The following is a 26,062-nucleotide window of genomic DNA, read 5'->3' as shown; positions in this document are numbered from 1 at the left end:
CCGGCAGCGGCCGCGCGCGGCGGGTGCGCCTGCTCGGCGGTGACGTGCGGCGGCCGCGGCGGGGCCGGCGGCGAGCGGGCGGCGGGGGGAGGGGAGCAGGCCGCGCGCGCTCGCGGCCCAGCCTGTGATTGGTGCAGGCCCGGCCCCGGCGCACAGCAAGGCCCGGCCGCCGCCGCGGCGCCGACTCCTGCGGCCCGGCCCTTCCCCCGCCCCGGGGCCCGTCCGCCCGGCGCGGGGACCCGCACAGGTGAGCCGAGGCGGCAGAGCCGGGCCGGCGGCGGGGTGGGTACAATGGAGGCGGCTAGGCCGCACCGCAGGCCGCTACCGGGCCCTGCCAGCGCCACCGCGCACACCGACGGGCCCGTCCGCGGCCGCCCGGCGGTGGGTCGGTGAGCCCCGGCCGCCGCCGGTTGCTGCCGCACCGGGAAGGAGGGTGCGGGCGTCGCCGGCTAACCCTGCGGGTGAGGGGCCTCTGCGGGCGGCCAGAAAATGGCGGAAAACAAGATGTCGGCCGGTGGGGCGGGGAAGGCTGCGGCCCGCGGGCCGTCGCGCCGCCGGGACAGGGGTTATCCCCGCCTCCCGGCCCGCCGCGGGACACCTGTGCCGGCCGAGTCCGCGGCCGGCGGGGCGGAGAGCTGGGGCTGTGGGACAGCAGCAGCACGGCGGCCTCACGGATGGGGAGGCCGCGGGGGGCGGCGGCCCCTTCCCTGCAGCGGGCGGCGTTCCGCGGCCGTGCCGCCGCCCTGTGCCTTCAGCGGGCTCCTTTGTCTCCGTGTTCCCCCCCTCCCTCCGCTGCATCGGCGGTACCGCTGCCGCTTCCCTGCGGTGCGGAGGCCGCTCCCAGGCGGGGACGGGGGTGCCTGTGCCCGCTGCCGCCCGCCGAGCGGTCCGCGGCCGCGGAGGACCCGCATCGGGGCTGCCCGGCCGGCACCGCGGGCTCGTCCACCCTCCCTCCCCGCTGCCGCGCTCCCGCCGCTCGGTGACGCGCCCGCTCGGCGAGCACGCGCGTTGGGCCGTGCTCCGCGCCTCTCCGCAGCCGCGCAGTCCCAGCGCGGTGCCGTCCCCGGTGGAGAGGGGGGGAGCGGGGCCAGGCGGTGGAGCCGCGGGCAGCCCCTGCGCGGTGCTTCGTGCGGCTGCCGCCCTGCTCTTCCCGTGGTCGCTAATATGGGAAGTTCCGTTACGGTGTGGATGTAACACGTAGATGTAAATGCTATTTTATTAATTTATTTAAGAGCCTTAAGCGCATTTTCGGGCAGGAAGGCACATTCTCGTGCGCTGGTTTTGCTTTGGTCATTTGAAATGGATTTGGAGTGCTAAGTTTTCATGGATGCTTTACAGGCAAACACAATAAAGGACTTTAAAATGGAGATGTTAGTTTTTCATACCCAGTCTTTTTTGTGAAGGGCTTATGGTAACCTGCACCTTGTTACATGAATTGGGTTCTGCTAAAGATTTCTGCGTAAGCAGGATGTTTGTCATTGCATTTCTGTTGGCTGCTGTGTTAAGAATGAGGGGTGAAACCCCAAAATCCTCAAGTGTCTTCAGGGGAGGATAATTCTTTTGTATTCTTCTTGAACTTGAATTTGAGAGAATCAGAGAACAACTGGTTTGGATTTTTCAGCTACATCTAAGTTTATTGTGTCGCATCACTCTGTACCTGAATGTGGTCCTTTTGGTTTAATTAAAATGTCATAAGCAGCTTACAAATATTGGAAACACCAGACAAATTCTGGGGTGTTTTCCTTTATTATATGTAAATAGGGCATAATTATTTGAAAAAATCATTATTTTAAAGGAGTGCTTAAGGGCTGACCTTGCAAATGGGCTTGATGTGCAGATGCATCCCCTGCACATACTGGAATAATTATATGTGTGAACTGGGGAGATGCTTGGCATTTGCAGGGTTAGGAGATTTAAAGAAGGATGTTTAGGATGCCACATTGTTTAGATGTAAAAATACGTATTAAGTGCATACTCTAGTATAAATTCATTAAGTTGTAATTGGCATTTTGTATAAATACTTGTTATGTTATAAAAATGTAAAGTATGCCAACAGTGCCTGTAAGCCAGCATTGTGACTGGGAGCTCCACTGTACCCCTGGGTACAGGAATGACACCCTTTTCTTTTTAACCTGGGAATGCTGAGACATTGTTTTTGCCCTTCCTTAAAATACGTGGATAAAGATTTCTCAATTTAGGGTGCTTTCTGAAAGCTTTCTTAAAGAAAATTAAAATAGGAATGGTTATTTTATGGTATTTTTGTGGGAAGAGTAAACTTAAGAATAAATAACTGTGTATACCAAGAGCAGTGTTAATAAGGGCCTGGGCCTTTACAAGTTTCTAAGCTGAGTTTTACTGTTATATATATTTTTAGATAATGCCAAACTGTCAAATGTTACCTTTGATTTTAAATTTAAACACCATTACAGTAGTAATTTACAGTAGTGTTCCTGCCCAGAGACAAAGAGGTTATATGTCCCTTTTTTTACTGTAAAGTTCATTGCTTGGTCTCAGTTGAGCCTTGTTTAAGGCATAAAGAACTGGAATAGCTTCTGACTGAAGCTAGGTAGAGAGCTATGGCTTTCAGAAAAAGGAAACCAGTCTCAGACACATACATACTTTAAAGATTTAGGCTTGAGATGCTACCCTGGAGTGTCAGTTTAGTAATTGGTTCATGAAATTCTTCGTTTTGAGATCTCATAGCAATGTACTACTTCCTGGTACAAAATAGCATGCTATCATCTGAAAAAATAATAAAAATAGATTGATGTAAAATGATATTATTTTAATGACTGATGCTAGTAAAGCAATTTTGTGGTGTTTTCTTTAAATACACAAAGGAGAAAGAGAATTTAGAGGAAAAAAACTTGAGATCTTGGTAGTTAGAGGCAAGAGGTATGGGTAAGTTTTGGATTTTGACATTATACTGAATTGTGTCTTTCTGCCTTATTTCTCAGTCCTTTTTTAAAACATGAAAAAACATTTATTCTATTGTGTGGATATATAACATGGTGTAGAACCACAGTTAATCACTGTACTACATTTTTGCTGTTTCCAGTAATAGGATTTTCATGCATATAATATGTGAAACTGAATCATCTGCACTGCTGAAATCTGTGAGCAGAAACAACCAGTTGTAGGAGAACCGTGGGCATAACCTGGTATTAATTGTTCCAGCATTAGCAGCAAGGGGGTCTGCTGTCCCTGCATTCCATTAAGACCCAAAAGTAGATCTGAAAAAGAAATTGGTGATTGTGTAGTTAATGCAACACTGTGTTTTGTGTGCATTGAGGATATAGAAGAGTATGATTGAGGGTTGCATACCAGCTGCATCAGCTGAGGTACAGCTTCAGCATGTTCTTTGCTAGTGTGTCATCACCCATCTCTGGTTTTAGTGGAAGTTTGAGGTATTCATAGTACTACATGCACAGAAGGTGCCATCCCATAGCTGTACTTCTTTATAGCTCTGTTAGCTACTAGGGGAATACTCCTTTTAGTGATAATTTGCTTCCCTTTCAGAAATTCTAATTTAAGTTAAAATAATAGCCTCACTTTGCATTGAATTTTCTGTGTAGCATAATACATAATAGTTTTGGGCATCTAATTATATAATCTGAAAACAAATTAGGCTGCTTATTGAGAAGAAAGGAAAGCCCACCATATTCTCCTGTAATCCAAGATTGATGTAATTTAAGATAATTTTTCATAACCATTTATATTAAAAAAAGAAGGATTAGCTGAGTGTGAAGGCTGGAAATCATAAAGGATTGCATTAGTTCTGAAATTGCTATATTAAATTAGCATTCATGGTCCAGAGCTGTATATTATTTTGTAGTGGCAAGTATTTGTTAGCTACCCCAAGCATTTCAGATGGCTGTGACCATAATTGAGGCGTGCTGGAGCACTGCATGAAGGTTCTGAAACTACTCTGTAATTCTTGCAAATGTGAAATAATTCGATTTTTAGCCAAAACCTAAAATTACATTGAAATTTGATTGCCTGGGTGGAATTGGGTTAGTTAAATCCTAGACTATTTTCCTCATGGATAATACTTGACTTGTGTTTTTATAGTACTGGCTGGTCTATGGACCTAACTTACTCTGTTATGGCACTATTGAGACATTATTGTGGGGAATTCCTGTGGCTCTGCAAGAAGAGTGTTGTGTCATTGTCCCCAGGAGTTAGTATTGCTGATGTAACAATTTGAGAGAAGTAGGTTTGATCAAACAGTATATGGAGACAATATGGAAAGGATGATAGTGACACTAGGTGATACAAGTTCTTTGGTTCTTTTGTATTCTCAGTTAAGTTGAAACCTCCTTGGGGTGGATTCGTGACTTTTTCTTGAAATTACCATCATTATGGACCACTTCCTGCTTCCTTCGCTTGAGGATTTGAAGAGTATAAAAGAAGGAATGATCTGCTCAGTTCCTTCCTTGACAATGAAGATGCAGTAAGCATGGATTGTGTTTTCCACATTTCTCACCTTTTAAGATTATTTGTTACCCTGTTTTGTATTTTTTCATATAAAAAAAACCCCCAAAGACAGTGTCCTCCCTACCTGGCATTTGTGGCGTGGCCTGCACAGAATAGGAATTCTGCATCACCTGCTGGAGCGAAGGCATTTAACACTGTCATGCTAAAGGAGGTAAAGCAATGTAGCACTACAGTTGACTTTTCACATCATCTCACCTTGGTGGCTTTCTGCCTGGCTTGAACAACATCTGGAGCTTTGGTTTCCATGTGCAGACTGCTTGGTGCTGGACTGATGCAGTAGACACCACCTGATTCTGTGGGTCAGTCCTGTTCAGCATGACCCTAGGCACTGACAGAGTGCCAGCATCTCCCTCACAATGACAAATTGGTTTGGTGCCAAGGATCCAGCGCTGTCAGTTCTGGTGAGCCACAAGTGTTGCCATAAATGTAATAATTTACTCCCTTCAGTTTTTAGGTCTTTTACTGTGAACTCTTGTGCCTGTAACTGATAGAGCCTCATGTTTAAGAGAAGTTAATGTCATGTCTACTGCAGTGTGGTTTACTTCTGGATTAGTGCAATAGTGTGAGTTGCATTAGGTCCTGGCTCTCCGAGTTCTTTGGTTCTAGCCTGAAAGTGTCTCAGAGACTTCAGGCTCTTAACGCCATTTATTACAGCTTGGCTTATTTTATTACTTGCCTTGCTTGACTATGTTAGTGCTTAAGTCTGTTGTGATATATTTCATTGCAGCAGGGTTGTCAAATAGGTTGTACCACAGAGTACTTGAAGTTTCTAGTGTATTTTGGATTTAGATGCACAGACTTAAAGACATTCTTGTGATAGGATAGGGGTCAATTTTTTATGAGGTTCAGAACAGCAAAATCAAAGTTGATGCTACAGCAGTGAAAGTACCCTATTTTTGAGACTTGCTCTTAGAAGCATTTGTACTTCCCTGTTCATCTCCCTACCATGCAGTTCCAGGCAGTTCTTACTTGAGCTCTTATTCTGTTGACTTCCCATAGCTCCTAGAACTCTTCGTTTTCTGTGTGATGCTGTCATTTATTTCTAATTCTTGAATATGAGAGGGCAGAAAAGTACAAGATTTTAGTCCTGTGCAACAGAGGTTTTTTTTTAAGCTAGAGATTTCTTCTGTATGCTCCTGTAGATGCTTCTATGCAGTCATTTCATCTCCACTGAGAACTTGTGTAAAAGTCTTCTGGGTTGCAGCAAGTTGCAAGTAGTTCGGAATCCCCACACTTTAGCACACTTTAATTTAGTAGCAATGCAAATAACATGGAGGAATGCTATTTTATCCTTCTCTCCTTTATTTTATGGAAATGGTCTGTCAAAGAACTGTTACATGCTTTCTCTTTCTCTGAAAGCAAGTTTGTGTAGCTCTGCCTTAGGGAAGAGATGCAGCATCCTCAAGACAGATGATACCAGAAAGGGAGATCTTGGTAAAATTGTGTTCAGTGAGAAGCTCAACATTTACTCTCCATGTGTGAAAATTCTTAGATACTGAAATAATTGGAATTGCATTTCAATGACTGTGAGAATCTCGGGAGTAAAATGGAGTAAAGCTGGCATAGCTGTGTGGCAAGGCTTGAGGAACTGGTTTAATTTTAAATGATTGAGGAAAATAGACAGGTCTGACAAAAGAGAAATCTTAAAACAGAAGCCCCTAGAGCATTAAGGGGCATTAGAAGAGCCAAAGCAGCAAAGCAGTTGTCAAAAACAAAAGATGAAGGTGTAACAATGAGGGTAACTGGGGAGCTTACCAAGAGTTGGTGGGTTTTTTCTATCAGTAGCTTTTAAAGCTCAGTTTTCCATTAGAGGGATATTGCAGATAGCTGCATGGGACCAGCTTTCCCTGGCAGCAGAAATGAGGCAGCACAGAAGGGCCAGTGTTGGAAGATAAGATTTCTAGAGAAACCTGACAGTTTTGAAATGAAATGTCAACCAATATGGATAATGCAGTCCTAACACTGGAGTGGTGAACAGCGGGGTCAGCCCTGAAGTCTGTTGAGCCCTGTCGTTTCTTCAGCGACTATCATGGCAGTGGAGACGTTGAAATAAGTTGGCCTCTCTTGTGCTTAGCTGTTGCGTGTTATAATGGGTATTGCTGCACTGTGCATGCAAATCTAACTGAGGGCTGATTAAGTTTTCTACTGGGCCTTCTGTCAGACTGAATACAGTAGGGGGGTTCATATGCAGCCACTGGAAGGGAAGTGAGCTTGGGCATTTTGTTCTCAGAATGTAGTGCATGATGCAGGGGTTTTTAAACTTATAATTGCCTATAATTAAACATAACATCCAATTAAATGTACGCATTAGAATTTGTTTTGAAATATCTAATAGATACAAATTTGAGAAAGACTAGGAAAAGAATGTATACTCTCAATATGATGCTCTACTTCCTTTGGTGTGGCTCTGGTGTGGCACTGTAATCACCAGTCTTGTTATTAGTTAAAGAGTATATAGAGGCAGGGGTAGAGCAGAAGTGACTTCTTTGTACACAGTTGCTAATATATATGTTATCACAGTAAGGCATGTAGTTAGTAAGGACATGTACACACTACTGATCTCTTGACTTGTATTGCTTCTGTAGCAAGCTAGAGTTTAAGGCAAAGTTAACTCACTTCTTGACAAAGTTTCTGCTTCTAGATACTAAGTTACCTATGGCTAAGTTTGTTGTTACTACTGTGTGATATTTTGATACTGTGTCCTGACCCCTTTGTTGGTGTTGCAGGTGAGGTCTTTGCTGTCAGTTATGGAGCTGTTCCTCTATGGAGATTCCAGTCTCAGAAGACTGGAAACACATCTAAATGTTCAGTTTGCAGTGGGGAAATTGACAACTTAGGCATTTCTTGTGTTCACTGCTCCTAGAAACAAAGGAATGTTGAAACATGTACCTCTGCATGCTGAAGGGTAACTAGGAGCACTTTCCAGTTAAATTCTAGAGAATATGAACAGAACTGTTCTAGGCCAGGCAGTAGCCAAAGACTTGTATAAAAAAACCCAACCTTTTAAGTCCTGACCAAGAATTACTGACTTGTTTGGTTTCAGTCACATGTAATTCTCTTGATTACTGTAGGACTGCTTATGAATGGAAACATTTTCAGGATTTTAGGTCAAAAATACAAAACAAAAGAATAAATGAAAGTGAATTGTACCAAGTACTACATGCTTTTTTCTTTAAGCCTTTGATAAACATTGCTTTCTGTTTGTCAGGGGGACATGTTAATCCAGTAAAGCTAATGAACACAATATAACATTGTTTAATGTAAAATCTGGTTTTGCTGTTGTTGCAGTTGTCTGTGAATGAACTTGGCTGACTATGGATCCAGGTGGTGGAAGTCTTGGATTGCAAACACAAGAATCCAAAATGCCTCACACTATGATCATGCAGGATTTTGGTAAACATTTTTACTATTAAAAATAATTAATGAAATCAAGACTGTTTTTTCAGGGGTTTGCTAAATGGTTATAAATATCAGGATGTAGAGCTGCCTAATATAATATAGACAGTAAAAGATTTAAGTGACGTATACTATGTCATGTTAGACTTCGGTTGCTGATCGTGAAATAGTCACTTATTCCAAAACACTGAAGTAATTCTGTGGAGGAGGGGAAAGGAAGTTAAGTCTGAGGCCCAAAGTGCTCTTGATGAGACATAAAATGTTATTTGGAGCTCACCAGTTTTGTGGGTTGTTCGCTTCTGCTTGAAATCATGAAGTCACCCTGACTGGTTGTTACATCTCCAACATACAGGAGAGGTAAATAACATCCTGTACAGGATGTAACCAGCATTCAAGCTTCCATGTGCTTACATTGGTTGCTGTCTCCTCTAGGGTATTTCAGTAAATGAGATGGGAAATAATGTCTTTGTCTGTGTGAGAACAGATAACGTTATGCAGATAAGTTTATGAATTTAGCTAAATCTACATGTTCACATGTGCTTAGAAGTCTTCTGTAAAGAACATCAGTCCTGGGACTGTGCTGATGTAAGAAAATTTGATTCTAAATGATTTTCCTAATTAAGCAGTGCTGAATAACCACAGCAATTCTGAAGGTCTGGAAAAAGGACACCTAGAAATCTCCACTCTTTTCTTTGTGGATCTCAATTTCTGCATGATGACAAGAGATCACAGTCCTTCTTGAGTATTGGGAGGGACTGTGTATTTGTTCTAAAGTACATTAACATCCCTCAGTGTACCGAAATAACTGCATTTGCAGTACAATGCTGAATAAGGTTTTTTCATTCTGATCAGAACCATTTTTTTGCATGTTTTATTCATTAAGATTGAAAGTTCTGTTTATGTGTGTGTTAAAATCATTTACTGCATTCTTTTTTATATAGAGAGAAGTAGTGTGTAAAAGTGACTGGCTAGTCAAGTCCGCTAATGAAAAACAGGTTTCTGCTCTAGAGCCATTCCTTGCAATGTGTCAAGTTGCTGGAAATTGTACTACAAGTATTGCATACAGCTGAGTATTTTTTTATCAAGGCCCATGCAGTCTAAAGGATGGGGGTCCTTGTACTGTAACAGCAATCAATGTATTGTCACCCCACTTCTCTTGTCATGCAAGAGTTCTGTGAAGGTGCAAGTTACTACTGTAATCAAATGTTCCCCAACTGGGATTTAAGAAAAAGATGCAATTGCCAACTGGCCTGTCATTTTTAATATATGAGCATTGTAAAACCTAAATTTGGGACAAACACCACGTTATGTTTTAAAGAAGTGCATGTTTTGTTTTTCTGAATTTAAAGAATACAGGCTGCTTTGGATAAATTTTATCAGGTGAAATGCAGATTGTGGATTGTTGAAAAGTAACAGATTTGTACGTCTGTGTTTAACTTCTCTATACAGTTATTCCACAGATAAACTAATAGCTAATGCAATAATTTTAACATTTTTCTCCTCATTCATGATTGTTTCATAGTGGCTGGAATGGCTGGCACTGCTCATATTGATGGAGACCATATTGTTGTATCAGTTCCCGAAGCTGTCCTGGTTTCTGATGTTGTTACCGATGATGGAATAACTCTTGATCATGGCTTAGCAGCTGAAGTTGTCCAAGGACCTGACATCATCACTGAAACTGATGTTGTAACAGAAGGTGTAATTGTTCCCGATTCTGTTTTGGAAGCTGATGTTGCCATTGAAGAAGCTTTAGATACCAGTGATCATGTTTTGACTTCCGATCTAATAACAGAAACCGTTAGAGTTCCTGATCAGGTTTTTGTGGCTGATCTTGTAACGGGTCCTGAAGGACATTTGGAGCATGTGGTGCAAGACTCTGTGTCAGGAGCCAACTCACCAACAATGGTTTCAGAAGAAGTTCTCGTAACGAACTCAGATTCTGAAGCAGTCATTCAAGCAGCGGGTACTGTTCCTGGCTCCACAGTGACTATAAAAACAGAAGATGATGATGATGGCAAGAGCACATCTGAGGACTACTTAATGATATCTTGTAAGTTAAACAGAGGTAGATATGAACAAGAAATTATCTGAAGTGGAAGTGGTCTGGTGGGGAGAAGTTCCTCTTAACTGGTTTTTGCTGCATTGTGTACTGGAACTGTCACATAATAGTCTGTTGCCCAGTTAATTCTTGGTGTCTGGATTTGGGGTTTCATGATGAAAAATTCATTATCATTTATACAGCAAGAAAAGGAATGACATTCATGCTGTTGAGGGAATGTGTGTGTATGTCGCTGTTTCTGAAACTAGATATTCCTGAAAATTAAGACAAACACATTGCAAAGTTAAACATTCCACGTATTTTTAGTGTAATATGAGTTTTTTTTAAATACACGGGTATATTACCGTGTTGCATGGATTGTTGTAAAAATAATGTGTTGGGTTTAATCAGTAGAATCCAACCCAAAAGTCAGTTTTTAAGATACCTGACACATAGTTTTCTCTTACATGCCCACAAAATATTTGTTTAGCTGTATTACAAACGAAAATGGGCATTTTATTGTCTGTTGTGGTGTTCTGGACTGAACTTGACATTAAGGGGTTGTGTGTATTAATTGATTGGCTCTGTAACACTGGAAAGTAGCTGCCCACTTCACATTCCATGCAGCACTCGACTGAGGAAACTGTATGGTCCTATACTACTTGTTGAGTGAGATCTACTGAAAGGACCTTAGGTATCTCATGTTTCTTCAGTGATTAAGTTATACACAAGGGTTTTATTGTCACACAAATTTGATAACATATATGACAGTTTTAGATTTCTGACTTCTGCGAATGAGTTGTTGAAACGTGAGTAGGTCAAACCAGGCTTTATTTAGTCAGAAGCAACATGTTAAAGAAATGGTGATGCCAAGTGTGTCAGAGTGTCAGCTTGTTCACAGCAAGCTGCATTTAATACAGCTTTCAAGACAGAGGACATGACTGATTGGTGATTGTAATGATCTCAGTATTTCCTATCATTTATGTCCCTTATGCAAAATATATTTTTGGTCTTTTTTGTTCAATATGGGATTGACAGCAAATATTTTTCTTATCATTTTATCATTATTGTAATGCCATATGTCACTAATAGTAGTAAAAATGGGGCTTTGTTTTGAAAAAGAACCAAAAAGCCCTCAGTCTAAAAGCAAATTATACCTACAACAGAAAAAGTATTGTGTGTTTGTAAATGAAGCAACACCATTCTTACAGTCAGTTGTTTCACTGAAAAAATTCCTCCTTTCTGACAGAGTACTTACGATGAGTTGTATTCTGTAACTGCGGTATTTCCAACTGCACCTTTGTAATTGTAAGTAAAGTCATCTTTGGAATTCCTTCTAAGATAGATAAGTTTGATTGATAATGATGACCACTGCACTTAGACAAGAGCATCTTAAATGTTCAGTAACAGTTACCTGATAACTCCAGCTGTGTCTGGCACATTTATAGTTTTGTCACATGTTCTCCAGCCTGCCAATGGCTTTTGCAATGTTTCAAAGCCAGTTTGAGACCTAGTTTTCAGCAAATTAGATTTACATATATGTATACATCTCATAATGATATGCCTGAATACTCAGGGGTGGAAGCTACATTGTTTAGAATTTTAAGTAATCATTTTAGATAAATTGAGGCAGTCATAGAGTAACAGAATTGTTCGTGTTTAAGAGACCTTTAAGATTAGCGAGTCCAACCGTTAACCCAGCGCTGCCAAGTCCATCACTAAACCATGTCAGTAATGCCACATCTACACTTCTAAATACCTCCGGAGATGAGGACTCCACCACTTGCCTGGGCAGCCTGTCTGACAACCCTTTTGGTAAAGACATTTTTCTTATATCCAGTCTAAACCTCCCCTGGCACAACTTGAGGCCATTTCCTCTTGTCCTGTCCCTTTTTACTTGGGAGACCAACCCCCATCTCAGTACAACCTCCTTGCAGGTAGTTGTAGAAGATCCCCCCAAACCTCCTTTTCTCCAGACTAAACACTCCAGGTCCCTCAGCCTTTCTACATCAGACTTATTCTTCAAACCTTTCACTAGTTTGGGCCCACTTCAGCACCTCAATGTCTGCTGTAGTGAGGGGCCCAAAAGTGAGCCCAGGAGTCAAGGCCCAGCCTCACCAGTGTCAAGAACAGGGGGGACAATCGCTGCCCTATTTCTGCTGGCCACACTGATGCTGATACAAGCCAGGATGTCAATGGCCTTCTTGGCCACATGGCACAAGCTGGCTCAGCCAACACCCCCAAGCCCTTTTCTGCCAGGCAGGTTTCCAGCCACTCACTTGCATGGTGTTGCACAGGGTTGCTGTGGCTCAAGTGCAGGAGCCAGAACTTTGCCTTGCTGAACCTCAGCCCATTGATCCATCCTGTCCAGATCCCTCTGCAGAGCTTTCCTACCCGCCAGCGATCAACACTCCCACCCAGCTTGGTGTCATCAGCAAACTTGCTGAGGATGCACTCGGTCTTCCCATCCAGATCATTGATAAAGATGAATTCTCTTGCCTCTGCTAAGTTTTGAGGCTGTATTATGCTGGGGGTGGCAGCTTGACACAACAAAATCCCTGCTAGCTATTTGTTCTCAGCAAAAATTGATCTTACACAGTTGGGGGAAGTTTGTTTGGGTTTTAAGTTTTTTAATTGAGCTTGAATGGTTATGTTTGTGCATATAATCTGTTGTGTGGAATAGATAAATGCCTCAGTTTATCAAACAGTTTAAAACACCTCTTACTTACATTTTTAAGTCATCAGATGTTCAGTAGATACTGTAGAAAGTTACCTTCATACGTCCTTTGGCTTCTTTTGGTGTGTGTGTGTATATATATATATGGACTGTTTAACTTTTTTATAATGTAAACCACATCAAAATGATAGTTTATAAGAATCACAAAATACTTGTCTTTTAGTGAAATCTAGCATCTAGAAAGGGTGATTTTACATAAGATGACAGATAATGCTCTTAGGGAATACCACCAGCTGCTCTGTGGAACACAAACATTTCAGGGTGTGAAGCTGAGCTGAGTGTGGAATTTTAACTGACCTTACTATTTGGTTGGGAGTTACAGTTTAAACATGCTGAAAGCTGATTTATCACCATTTAAAGACATTACCATGTAGTTATTTTATACACTATTGGTAATTATATTTTTGTGTAAATACTCCTTGGAAGATAAGAAGTTTCTCTTGGCAGTTGTGTAAATCAGCTGCATATGATTTTATAATAGGACATTTACACTAGAAGATTGTCACCATTCTGCTCTCTCAGTGCAGGCGAATTCAGCTTTTTTATATCAGCTTTAGAAGGTGATTTAAATCTTAAATATTTCTCTGATACATTCACAATGTATGCCATGGGATATGCACAATCTCTTGTTTAAAATACCCAGAATACCTGTTTAAAAAGGAAATTCTGAATGCAGATGTTGGGATCGTGAATCCAGTCCATCTCGCACCGAGATGGGAAAATTAGGAACAGTGCATCCCATTTTGCCAGGGAGGAGTTAGGACACGTGTAGCTTAAAGCATACCCTTTTTTTGTTTTTCAGGTTTGCGATATTCAGACCCACAGCGGATTGCCAGCTCCCGATCCGTGTGCTGGCCCTGCATGCACTATGTTGGTGACCTCATACCCACCAAAGAACAACACTGGAGCTGGCCTTTAGGGGTAAGGTACTGTTCCACCACCACCTCCTTTTTAGTATATTACAATACAGTGTTACGTAAGTTGCTAAACATTTTATATTAGTACTCCTATCTTGTAACCTATGGGATATAAAATAAGTACATCAGACATTAGAAAACGATTTGAAAATGTAAAACCATGGGACTTATCTTGCCCTCATGTTATCCCTACGGGCTCCTCTGGTGGGTGTGATATCACCAGCATAGTGCATGCTGAGGCATCACATGAATTGGGAGCTGGCAATCCACGGTGAATCTGGACATCACACACCTGAAAACAGCAAAGTAAGGTAAGTTGAAAATTGGAAGTGTGCTGAGTTTTCCTTTAAACCTTGTTTATTTAGGAGGATTCAGCATATATTTATGAAGGTTCTCTGTTGTGTTTTTTCAGTTAATTTTAAGTGACGAGATATTAATATGTAGTGCTTCTGGCGGATGAGTCAGATCTGGAAGACACTTTCATATTCCATTGACCTAAAGTAAGCATTCCTGTTCCTGAGAACTATCACTGGGAAAAGTCATCAGATAATTTAACACTGATGGGTTAGCAGTCTGTGATTGAAGTTGTATTATTTTGACAATAGAATATTTTACCATCTCTTTTTGGAAATAGTCCTACTATTTTGGAACTTGACAAAGATTACATGTGTCCTGCTGTGCCGATTGTTTTCCCCTTACCTAAATGTGTTTAAGAAGTAGATTGAATCCATGAAACGTACTTTGTGTAAGACAGCAATTTAAGCAGTAGCAATTGGCAATTCAATGTCTTTTTGTTGTTGAGGTATTTGAAATAAGAGGCAACATCTTACAAATGGCAACCTGTATCAGTATCATTTTCTCAGTCCAGTTTGTATTTTTCAGATTTTGTTATATTTCACTTTTGGCTTTTTTTCCAGAGGCCCTCGATACAGAGGCTTCCCGATACATTTCCATTACTTTAGCTTAAGCTATAGAGACTGAAGACCTTTGAAAACACACAGGGTGCTTGGTGGTGTGGAAGTAACCACGGCTCCCCATGGTTTTAAAGGATATTGAAGATTTGGGGCTTTAATTAAAATACAGCATGTGAGCATCCATGCTCTATTCATGTATTTTACTTTATGGTTTTGGCTGAAAATGCATATTCTCATAAAATGATAAAACAGGAAAAAACCCTCCATTTTTTCTTTCTGTAATTTTTGCTGCATTGCAGCTGATGTCCTGGTAAGGCAGCTGTCTAAAATTGCGTGGATTTCCTTTTGTTCTTTCACCAGACACGTAGTGGTGTACACTCATTGTCACTCAGTAGTAGTCAAATAGCTGGAATTTTTTGCCATAAAGCAAACTTATTGGCACATACATGTGGTTACTCAACTGTTCATTAGGAAGTTGCCATTGTTAAGTAACCTTCCAGTACAGAAATGTTTCTTTTCCAGGTTAAACTGATAATGTGTTAAGTGTATAAAATGTATGAGTTTAGAAGAAATAGGTGTTGCTGGAGTTGCAGATTTGAAAATAACTTTACTTCCACCTACCCATTCTAAAATTACAGCTTACAGTTGGTGATTTCTTTCACTCAGCCTTTAAATATTCTGTATTTTGGCAGCATGTCTAGTCTTACAGCTGTTGATGGTATCACTCCTACCTTGTTACCTCCAGTCCTTCAGAGACTCATGTGCAGTGGAAATGTTCACTGTACTAGAACAAAATGTATGTGTATCACTTTAAAGAATGTAGATAAGAACCTTTTATAAATTATAGAAACCATGCAGAAGAGAAAATGGTCTTCAATAAGTTCAAATATAGTAAATATATAGAAATACTTTTTCTAAGATAAGTAGGTTTTAGTATCTTCCCTTTTCCTTTTAGCAAAGGATATAAGATCCTCTCTTCTAATAATTCCATTCTGGCAGCATAAAAAATGTCAGTTAGCAGATGCAATAACACCCTCATACTGGATATAAAGATGTACTGATAACCTGATGCTGGTCAAGCATCAAAGGAATATGCCATGTTCTCTGTGTGGCTTTCTCATCTGTGGTGTTCGTAATTCTTAGTGCTCTCACCCTGCAAGGTAACATGAAGGCCATGCAGTACATGTCACTTTCTAACAGATGGTGTTGATGTTACTGGAATCGATTTTAATTTATATTTAGAAAAAAGAACAAAACCAAACCCCAAACTCTTTTCTTGAGGAAACTTCTTTTCCTACTGATTGAACTTTAATATTTTTTCAGCAGTGTCATTAATCTCTTATTAACAAAAACTGTATAATGTAGCATTTTTTAAAGTTTTCCACCTCTTTTTCATCAAAATACGTGTTCTAAAATAAAACCAAATACTTGACTTATTTGTATCTACATTATTATATCGAGTTCTGTCCTCAATAACTTCTGTACTTCTCTGGTGCAGTCCAAGATATGTGAAACAGAAACAAGGTTCCTCAAATAACGTTGGATAGGTGTTTCTGTGGAATCCTCTCTGAGTGGGAAGAGCTTAGTTTGGTATTGCTGTGGTGAATTCCTGCCCTGCTGCAGGAGGGGCATCTGCTCCTTTTCTATCAGGTTCTGAACCACCTTGCATGACTGCCTGGAATATTAAGAGAAGCTTAAACTAACTCCAGTTTACCTCAGTGCTCCAGGCTGTAGCCTGAAGTAGTCAAGAGCAGCTCTTCAAGAGCAGTCACCACTGCACGGAGGGCACTGGGAAGCACTGCAGGCATCCTTTCATTGGTCATCAGAGCCTGCAGTGTCCCCATTGATTAGACTGTGTTCTTGGTTGTGAAACACTGTCACTGTGACACCAATTTAAGTGATTTATTTCCTTTAACCTAGTTTGCACATAGTTCAGTGCTATATGTGCAGTAAATTGCTGTTTCCCTGGAATGTATTTATCTCAGATTTTGTTTATATTTTGTGGAATTCTCCCCTATTTATAGGAATTCAGTGGGTGTTAAGCATTGCACAGGTTTGTGCTGACCATCTGCGTAGGAGCTAATTTTATCCACCAAGAAAAGTGCATTGACAGTACATATGTCAGAGAGATGCTTAGTTCAGTGGACTCCATATTGGGAATGTGGGGTATACATATGTATGTATATCTATGTGAATACCCTTTTTACCAAAATAGTGTTACATCTACACTTGTAATAGTTTGAATGAATTTTTGTTTTATAAATAAAATTAGCATTTTGAGTACATAGACCAAAACCTCAGGGTGATTAAGTTACATACATAAAGAATGAGAAGTTTCACATATTAGTATTGGCATTTGTTGTCATTGCATCTTTTAATCAGCTGAGTTTATACACTAATCTTTAATGTATATGTTTTCAAATGGTAAAGTGGATAGAATCATGATTTCTTTTAGAGTGAAGATGTCAGATTTTTGATACAGACTTCTTTCATTGGGAATATATTCCAAGTCATCACTCTTCATATTTCAGTTACTGAATTTTAGAGCAGTGAAATTTTGGAGGACTTGGGCTGTAACAGGCAATTCTGGGTTAATTTTTAACATTTTTGATAAGTGTTTAATTTTACTTATTGACACATTAAGAAAGCAAGAATGTAATAGTTTCAGAAATAACCAATGACCACATTCTCTTTGATGACAAGCTCCCTCTTGTGTTCTTCATTCTGTAATTCTTGCTGTGTTTAATGAGTTGCAATAAAAAGAGTATTGAACTTCTGGAATCTCTTTTAAGTATCTTGAGATTAACTGTTTTGTAAAGGCTGTCCATGAATAGAAACCTTTTCTGTGCATGGGGATGGTGGTGGAGAAAATCATTGTAGTGATTACGCTGGCTTTTAAAAAAATAGGTTTGAACCTCATTTTTATTCTCTTATGTTTCCAGTGGATGATGTTGGAGAAAAACTGGACCATATAGGAAGCACTCCCTTGAAAATCAGCACTGAGGTGGCAAATGATGATGTTGCTAAAGATGACGGGTTTGGTTCAGAAGTCATCAAAGTCTACATATTTAAAGCTGAAGCTGAAGATGATGTCGAAATAGGTACCTGTTAAATTCTGTGTATTCTTCCAGTAGTGTGAAGTATTTCAGGGTGTTTTCATTTGCTCTTAATTTCATTGTAACCTACTGACTGGAATGTCTTGTAGAAGGTGACATTTGTGGAGGCTGCCCATATGGGGTAAACACTTTCAGGCAACCAAAGCCCAAATATAGAACTGTCTGTTTCAGCTCTTGCTTCTCTCTAGTGTTTGTCAGCACAAGAAAGCCTCTAGAGTGGATTGCCATCATTGAACAATCTTTGGTGGCCTTGATACAGAAAGAGGGGAAGATTGATGGGGCTTTAGAGACATAGTCATTTCCAGACCTAACAAAGAAACTCAGAATTGCTCTGCAGTTCTCTTGCAAAGGAAGATCCAGCATTTCAAGGGCTTTGTAAGCAGCCATAGAGCTAACTCATGTTCTGTTTTTCATAACTCGTAAAAGCAAAGTCTCCTTTACAGTTAGGAAAGCAAAAACTGTCTTGTTCCACTTTACCCTTTGCATTTAGGCACTGACTATTCTCCTGGAGTGGAGAAGGGAGTTCATCTCCCATAGATCAGTAGCATTGGCCTGGCTGTGCTGTTTAAATCTTGGACTTGAGACAGAATGACGGATTAGATCCGAAAACTCCAATTAGTAACAATCCTGATGCAGTTTTTCCAGTGGCTTGAACTGCTATTTCAGGGAAGTTTTAGCTGTATGATGCCTTTTTGATTTTTCTCTCTGAGAAGCAGTTCATGTTCTCGTATGCCCCCCTGCCCTCCATGCAGTGGCGACTGCCCTTGAGAAGTGCTCTTGATTACTTCATCACAGGTTATATGCATCTTGCAGTGGAGATTTTTTCTCTTGTAATTCTTCAGAATTACCCTACCTGTTCTAAAGTGTCATAATGAAGTGTTTCCATTGCTTCCTTGGGGTCTGTCTTGTGTTGCATGACTGATAGGGGTAGCTGCTAGTTTAACTGTCTGTTTCTTCCATCATTTCCTTCAAAAGCATGAGGGTCTCCAAACACTATATTCCACAGAGACGTAGAGGACACACAGTGTTTTTAATACTATCTCAGTTTTCATCTAACTTGGGAAAACTGAAATTTAACATATTGATTGCAAAGGGAGAGCTGCTTATTTAGTTGGAAGGAGGATGTTTGGCAAAATCTTCAATTTACAAACACAGGGATTGGAGGATCAATGTATATAGTTTGAATTCATCCTCCTAGCTGAGTATTTTCCATCAGGACCCATCATAGTAGCAACCAAGGACTCTTAGTGTAGTTGTTATCTTGTTCTGCAGATATCTGCAGCTTCTCTACTTCTTTATTATCTGTTCAGTCCCTGAGATGCATGGAAGACTTAAGCATCAATATTTATCTGCCACTTCTCTTGTGACTCAAGCATTGATACCAAATTCCAGGTTGGAGTTTGTTCTTTTGCCTCCATTCAAGTAAGTCAGTGAGCCAAAGCTTGTTAGTCACATGGAGCAGGACCATGTGGGCCGTGTTCTCATTTCATTCTTTCAACTGTTACTTTTTGGATTGCGTTGTCTCCAGGGATTCAGTGCATCTCCTTACATCCCTGCTAGTCTTTCACTCTAGATAATGTTCTTCTTGTTGAAGTAATTGATAGTGACATTTGCTCTCTCATGGTTTGACAAGTGTGACCCCAGAAGAAGTTACTTGCTACTCGGTCCCATGTGATGAGGGAAAATTACCTAAGAATCGGTTTTTGCAAAGTGAATAAATGGGATTTTGGGAGAGAAGGAGGTGTAAGAATTGGCTGTTCACATCTCGAGAGAATTTAAAGATTGTGTTTGGAGCAAGATGAGACTTACAGTCAAGTTTTTGGGGGTGTGGGCAGATGTATGTTCCCAGTTGTGCCTCAGTTAACTGCTAGAGGCACAAAGGCTCTTGATCCGTAGTGCTTGTTCAGTCCTGAATTTATCAGGACACACTGAAAGACCTGTTTTCCTTATCTGCTCCAAAATATCAAACTTGCATGATTTTATGGCAGCCATGGACGTAAAAACATTTAATGGGTGTTTTATGAAACAGCTTTGTTGTACGTAAGAAGGAAATGCTTAAATCTGACATTAATCTGCACAGTGGCTTTGTTTGCATGTGCCTAATGTGTTCAACTTCTTTTTATTAAAGGTGGGACAGAAATCGTCACAGAGAGCGACTTTCACAATGGACATTCTGTAGCTGGAGTAATTGAACAAGGAGGTGTTGGTAGAATGCAGCGAGAAAAAATGGTTTACATGGCTGTGAAGGACTCTTCTCAGGAAGATGAAGATATTAGTAAGCATAATAAGAAACATTTTTGTTTCTCAGGCTGTTTTGGACAACACTATAAGCACCATTCCCAAGGATGTCTTTAATTGTTCTGAAGGATTCTTCAGCCTGAAGTAATAGAAAACTAAGCTCATCTTCCCTAAAAATAAAAAGCAGGCTGTAATTAAAGTGATGTGGATAAATGCACTTCATACATACTGTATGCAATCGTTTCATTATTAATAGTAAATTTAACATGTCCATGGATGAAGTTAATGAGGTCAGTCAAATGTCTCATTTCTCTGCTTACCTACTGTCAGTTGCCTTGTTTAATCAGCTTTCTGCAAACTGGTAAATAAATGTCATCAGCTACAAGTGTTTAAGTTTGTGTGTTTGAATTTACGTTGGTATTTGGTTTGGATTTGTGTTTATTGATACCTGCTTTCTCTCTTTAAGGAATGTCTGAGTAAACAGTGGCCAGTTAAGGGAAGTGGTGATTCTAAATGCCAGAGGAAGAAAAGTCATTTGTAACTAGTATCAACCAAAATGAGAGCAAATTCACTGCAGGAAAATACAGGATGAGCAGAATCGAACTAAAGATTTATTCTTCTCCTTTAATCTAGGCTGTGCTGAAATAGCAGATGAAGTTTATATGGAAGTCATTGTAGGTGAAGAAGAAGCCACACCACTTCCAGACACACAGCTCGAAGACTCCAGCGTGAATAAAACCTTTGTCCCTGTTGCTTGGGCTGCTGCTTACGGTAGGAATCTGTATGCTTTCTTTGGAAATCCCTTATTTCCTCTCTGGTCTACTCTCCAGAATCTCTGTGCAAATATGATAATCTCTCACCTTGTCCTAAAGGTTTGGAACAGCTCCTTCTGATCTTTTAGCAGTGTCAGTTAGTGGAGTTGATGAACTGATATGAAAAATCATCTTGGTGTCGTTCATGACCTTTTACACATAAGGTCCTTGGGGTTTTTTTCAGTTCAGTGTGAAGAAAACTATTTTTACATCATTGTGTTTTCCCAGTGCTGATCTGTCAAAGAGTTACAGATTGCCTGAGTAGTTGATTGTCTTTCATATAATGAATGGATTGCTGTATGCCGAGTTTTATGGAGTAGAAAGGAAAGCTGTTGGGAGAATTCTTATACTGTTCTGGATTCCAGCTCAGATATACAGAATGCATGGGGTTTAATGGTTAAGTTGGCTGTTGAAGATTAAAAACTAAGAATAGCCTTAAGTATTTCACAGTAGCTGGGAGGAAGGGGAGGAACTTCAGAAAAGAAATAGGAGGAATAATTGTATAAAAGATTCCTAATTTCAGTTTATATATAACCGTTTTAAACCTGTTAGTCTTGCTAAGAAGGCAGTTTTTTCTCTGTAGCCATCCTTCAGGTAGTAGAAGTATCTTCTCAGGATGTCTTGCAAATTCTAAATATTCTTTTGTTTCCTTTTCTTTTTGTGGATTTTGGAATGTTAAATGTGCATTATGAGGGTGTGGGGTCATCCATGGTGTATGTAAGCAAATTAGTTAAAATTCATTGGTGTGATATTTGTAAGCACAGTAGTTGGGCTGATAAAGTGGTTTAGAATTACACAACCTTGGCACATAGCAGTAACCACTTTCAATCCAAAGTGAGGAATATACGCTTAAGGTATTACTTCTACATCTCCAAACTGTGCAGTGCCTCATGTAGATAGGTGCTGAGTGGCTGATAACGTATAGGTCTTCTTATCTGCCTAGTTATACTCCAGAAAGATAAAGTGCTTCCATCTCGAACAAACGGTGGATTTCAGATAACCTTGTTTCTGGATTGGTATCTGAGGTTATATATGAGGTTAAAAGTTTGCAGAAACAAACGTATTCATTTGAAAAGCAGGAAAGACAGTCAAATGCAAACACAGCTTTAGTAGATATTAGCTATTCAGAAAGATATGATTTTATTTCCTGGAGCTCATAATTATAAAATACTGACTATGAAGTGCACATCTCAGTTTGGATACAGTTGAGCAGTTACTTATTGGCTAAGTTAGTTTTCTCTCTTTATCAGACTTTCAAAACCATTGTCTTTTAAAAAAAGTTTTAATTTCTAATGACTAAAATACCATTTTCTGCAGGAGATGAAAGAAGGTTACCCAGAAGATACGAAGATGGTCAAGCGGCAGGTAAGAATATGTAACTGTGCTTGGTTCAGCATTAAAGCTAACTTGCTGTCTTTGAGAATATGTATGTTTATGGGTCAGTTCTTCTAACCTGTTAATGCAAAAAATTATCCATAAAATATATATTGAAAGGCTCCACAGTCTTCCTTTGCTGTTTTGAAATGAAAACAGTTATAGATGTGTTGTAGGCCTTCAGAGTGGGTGGGGAAGTTGGGAGAATCTGCCAGGTTCAGTATTAGAGTTTTGTAGTTAGTAATGTAGATAAGAATGTAGTTAAGAAGAAAACCCAAGCTGAATAAAAAGGAAACAATCAGCATAACTTGTAAGAAATTAATACATTGAGAAGTATGAGAAATCAAGGAATAGATTTGAAAATTAATCCGTGTTTAAACAGTTACATTCTTGATTCTTGGCAGCAAAGATAGGTAGTGCTTTATGTTGGGCACTCTTTTAGGTATGTTCATTACAAAAAGTAGATATGCTGCTGTGCAATTCCAGTCACCAGTCCCAAAGAAAAAGGTTGTTTAAGGTTTTTTATGGTGTCTGATTTTTGTTTCTAGGAAATAACTTGGATACACGATTAGAAAACAAAAACGGTAATGCAACACAGTACCTGCAGATTTGTGATAGCATTAGCACTAATAGAGTGCTAAAACAAAAAACCAAGAAAAGGAGGAGAGGAGAGGCCAGGCAATGGCAAACAGGTAAACACTGTATGGTTATGCATATTGTCACGGAGTGGCACTTACTCCTGTATTACTATTCCTTTTCTGTTTTTTTAAGCTGATGCAGAATTAAAAAGCACAAACGATGATTTGCGTATTTCCTGTGTCCTTCCCCCCTCCAGTTCTGCGAATAGAAAATGTTATCATTTTTGCTGTTCAAACTCAGTACACTCAGGGCTGGTGCGATTCATTTGAATTTTGCAAGCTATTAAAGCATCCTCATGGATATATTCACTGCATGTATGATGCTGCTGGTCTGTTTGAGCAGTTTCTAAAACAAAACTACATAAACTATAGGTGCTGTGGATTGGTTGTTTTTAAACTACTGAACCATTCTCTGTCCGCTGCAAGTGTAAGTGCATGAATCTGAACAGCAGTTGGCTGATTTAAAACTTCTTAATCAGTAAGTTTGTTTCCTTCATAACTTGTTTTTGTTTGTTTAAAAACAGCTGTTATAATAGGTCCTGATGGACAGCCCTTAACAGTTTACCCTTGTCATATTTGTGGGAAAAAATTTAAATCCAGAGGATTCTTGAAAAGGCACATGAAGAATCATCCAGATCATATGATTAAGAAGAAGTACCAGTGTACAGACTGTGACTTTACAACGAACAAAAAAGTAAGTTTCCACAATCATCTGGAAAGCCATAAACTTATAAATAAAGTTGATAAAACGCACGAGTTCACAGAGTATACAAGAAGATACAGAGAAGCAAGCCCATTGAGTTCTAACAAACTCATACTGAGGGACAAGGAGCCCAAGCTACACAAGTGCAAATATTGTGACTATGAAACTGCAGAGCAGGGACTACTCAATAGACACCTACTTGCAGTTCATAGTAAGAACTTCCCTCATGTGTGTGTGGAGTGTGGGAAAGGATTCCGTCACCCGTCAGAGCTGAAAAAGCATATGAGGACCCACACTGGGGAAAAGCCATACCAGTGTCAGCACTGTGTCTTCAGGTGTGCTGATCAGTCCAACCTGAAAACTCACATCAAAACCAAACACGGGACTGATCTGCCGTTTAAATGTGAGCACTGTCCCCAGGCTTTTGCAGATGAAAAAGAACTGCAGCAGCACACAGAACTATTTCAAGGGCATAAGACTCACCAGTGTCCACATTGTGACCATAAGAGCACCAATTCAAGTGACCTGAAGCGACACATTATTTCAGTTCACACAAAGGATTTTCCCCACAAATGTGAGGTATGTGAAAAAGGCTTCCATCGTCCATCTGAGCTCAAAAAGCATAGTGAAACCCATAAAGGTAAAAAAATACATCAGTGTAGACACTGTGACTTTAAAACATCAGATCCTTTTGTACTTAGTGGGCATATCCTCTCAGTTCACACCAAGGACCTGCCTTTTAAATGCAAAAGATGTAAAAGAGGATTTAGGCAGCAGAACGAACTTAAGAAGCACATGAAGACCCACAGTGGAAGAAAAGTGTATCAATGCCAGTATTGTGAATATAGCACTACGGATGCGTCAGGCTTTAAACGACATGTAATATCAATACACACAAAGGACTATCCACATAGGTGTGAGTATTGCAAAAAGGGGTTCCGTAGACCATCCGAAAAAAATCAGCATATAATGAGGCACCACAAAGAGGCCATAATATGATCTCCAGAAGGAAGCAATTTAGAAACTGTGATATGCTAATTGGGGAAAAAAAATATCTCATGAACTGTTTCTCCTGGTTTCAAAGCTTGATATTAAATCATAACTTTACATTCTTTGTATTAAAAGTCTTAAAAGTATTAGGGTTGACAGGGGATCTCATAGCCCTATGATTGTTGCTTATCAGAACCTAAAGAGCACTATAGAATGCAGAAGGATGGATGAATGTCTTAAATTTGCAGAAAGATGGATGAATGTCTTTAAATTAATAGTATTACACGTCGTTAAGCTATAGAAGACAAAACGAAGGTGATTGTGTTACCCATTTTGTCAGTAACAGCGTTTGTCTCTAATATGAACACAGTTCAGATATATGGTGGGGTTATTTACAAACTGTTTGCAAAGGCGACCGCGTCTTAACTTCTTGTGCAGTTTTGAAAGGAGCGTATTAGCCAGTTACTTGATCATAACGTTCTTAAATCGTGCCTAGGAATTAAATTCCAGAACTGGTCAAATTTGGGGGGTCTCTTTTGGGTTTTGTGGGGGTTTCCTTTAAAAAGAAAAGACATTTCGTTAGGAAACTTTTTTGTTTCCTGTATTAGTTTAGGTCCAAGGAGTAAATTTTTAATGGTTTCAAAGCTGCTAACCTATTTCATTGCAGGATATGGTGTTTAAAATATAGCATTATGTTATGGTCTCAGAGGTGGTGTTCTGGTGCTAGGGTTAAAGGTGTGTATGTATATAATTTCCCTTTTTTATCTGAATCTCCAGTTGAATGTTGTTCAGTATGGCACATAGAACAAAATTAACTTTGGATTTGACTTTTCTCTTCCTCAAGGCTAAAACGGATGCAGCTCATAGTGTTGTGACCCAGCACTGAATTCTTTTCCTCGCTACTTTAAAACCGTCTCTAAAAAACACCATTGAAAACAGACTTGAAAAATGTCAGATTTTGTTAATTAACGTTCAAAGTACTTAGAAGCTCTTTAGGGCAGTGTTCTTAACTGGTATGACGAGTGTCGTCCTACCTCCTAATGTGAAATCTTCCATATAGACATGAAATTGCACCTTTTAATCAACCCTTTACGAAAGTCTCTACCATACTATAAACATGCATTTTCAATCTGTAAGAAAGTATATATGCAGTATTTAACCAGAGAAATACGCTGCCACTAGAGTTTGGAGGTGGATCTTCAGTTTACAGTGTATACATTTAAAATATGCATCCCTTTAAACAATGCTTTGTGTTAGCATGCTGCAAATCAAATGGCGCTTAATATAACAAGCTGGTCTAGGGCTATTTAATGAAAAACCTGTTCATAAATGTTATGCATATAATGTGTATTTTTTACTTTTTTAGTTGCTTCATGTTTGCACACAGCTGTTCACATGAGAAATTGTAACTTCATGCTATATTGTGGCTTTGTGTTTCAGAAATGGTCATATTTTGGTTTTTTGCACCAGATGAGAATCAGTTCCTTGAGAATAAATTTTTTTTATATTTCTAAACTTCAGAAAGTTAAATTTGGGAAATCTCTTTAGAAAAATCCGTGTTTTATGTGGCTGTAAAAACTGATGTACACGCTGTAAAATAAGAGTGTCACTGTTCTGTGGGATTATGATTTCTAAATGTGTTACTCATCGTAACGGGCATACAATAAAACGCATCTCTTGCACTCCAAA

The 26,062-nt window shown here is 39.9% G+C and overlaps 1 protein-coding gene across 3 annotated transcripts; it reads left to right on the top strand.

The window, feature by feature from the left end:
• Positions 1 to 192: 192 nt before the first annotated feature.
• ZNF711 (zinc finger protein 711) lies at positions 193 to 26,062 on the top strand. Of its 3 annotated transcripts, none has more exons than XM_034063716.1 (9): positions 193 to 247; positions 7,786 to 7,890; positions 9,416 to 9,946; positions 17,445 to 17,603; positions 19,747 to 19,893; positions 20,490 to 20,627; positions 21,986 to 22,033; positions 22,591 to 22,626; positions 23,205 to 26,062. In XM_034063716.1, exons 2-9 carry the CDS (start codon positions 7,812 to 7,814, stop codon positions 24,380 to 24,382), a joined length of 2,316 nt encoding a protein of 771 aa, XP_033919607.1. In that variant the 5' UTR covers positions 193 to 247; positions 7,786 to 7,811; the 3' UTR covers positions 24,383 to 26,062. The 3 variants fall into 3 exon arrangements, with proteins under 3 accessions (XP_033919607.1, XP_033919606.1, XP_005148337.2); XM_034063715.1 differs by having other exon boundaries at positions 22,591 to 22,734; XM_005148280.3 differs by lacking the exon at positions 193 to 247 and adding an exon at positions 4,315 to 4,898 and having other exon boundaries at positions 22,591 to 22,734.

The sequence above is a fragment of the Melopsittacus undulatus genome, chromosome 6 (assembly GCF_012275295.1).
Source record: "Melopsittacus undulatus isolate bMelUnd1 chromosome 6, bMelUnd1.mat.Z, whole genome shotgun sequence".
NCBI classification, from domain to species: domain Eukaryota; kingdom Metazoa; phylum Chordata; class Aves; order Psittaciformes; family Psittaculidae; genus Melopsittacus; species Melopsittacus undulatus.
The sequence above is the reverse complement of the archived record's forward strand: the minus strand, read 5'-3'. Positions and strand labels throughout refer to the sequence as shown.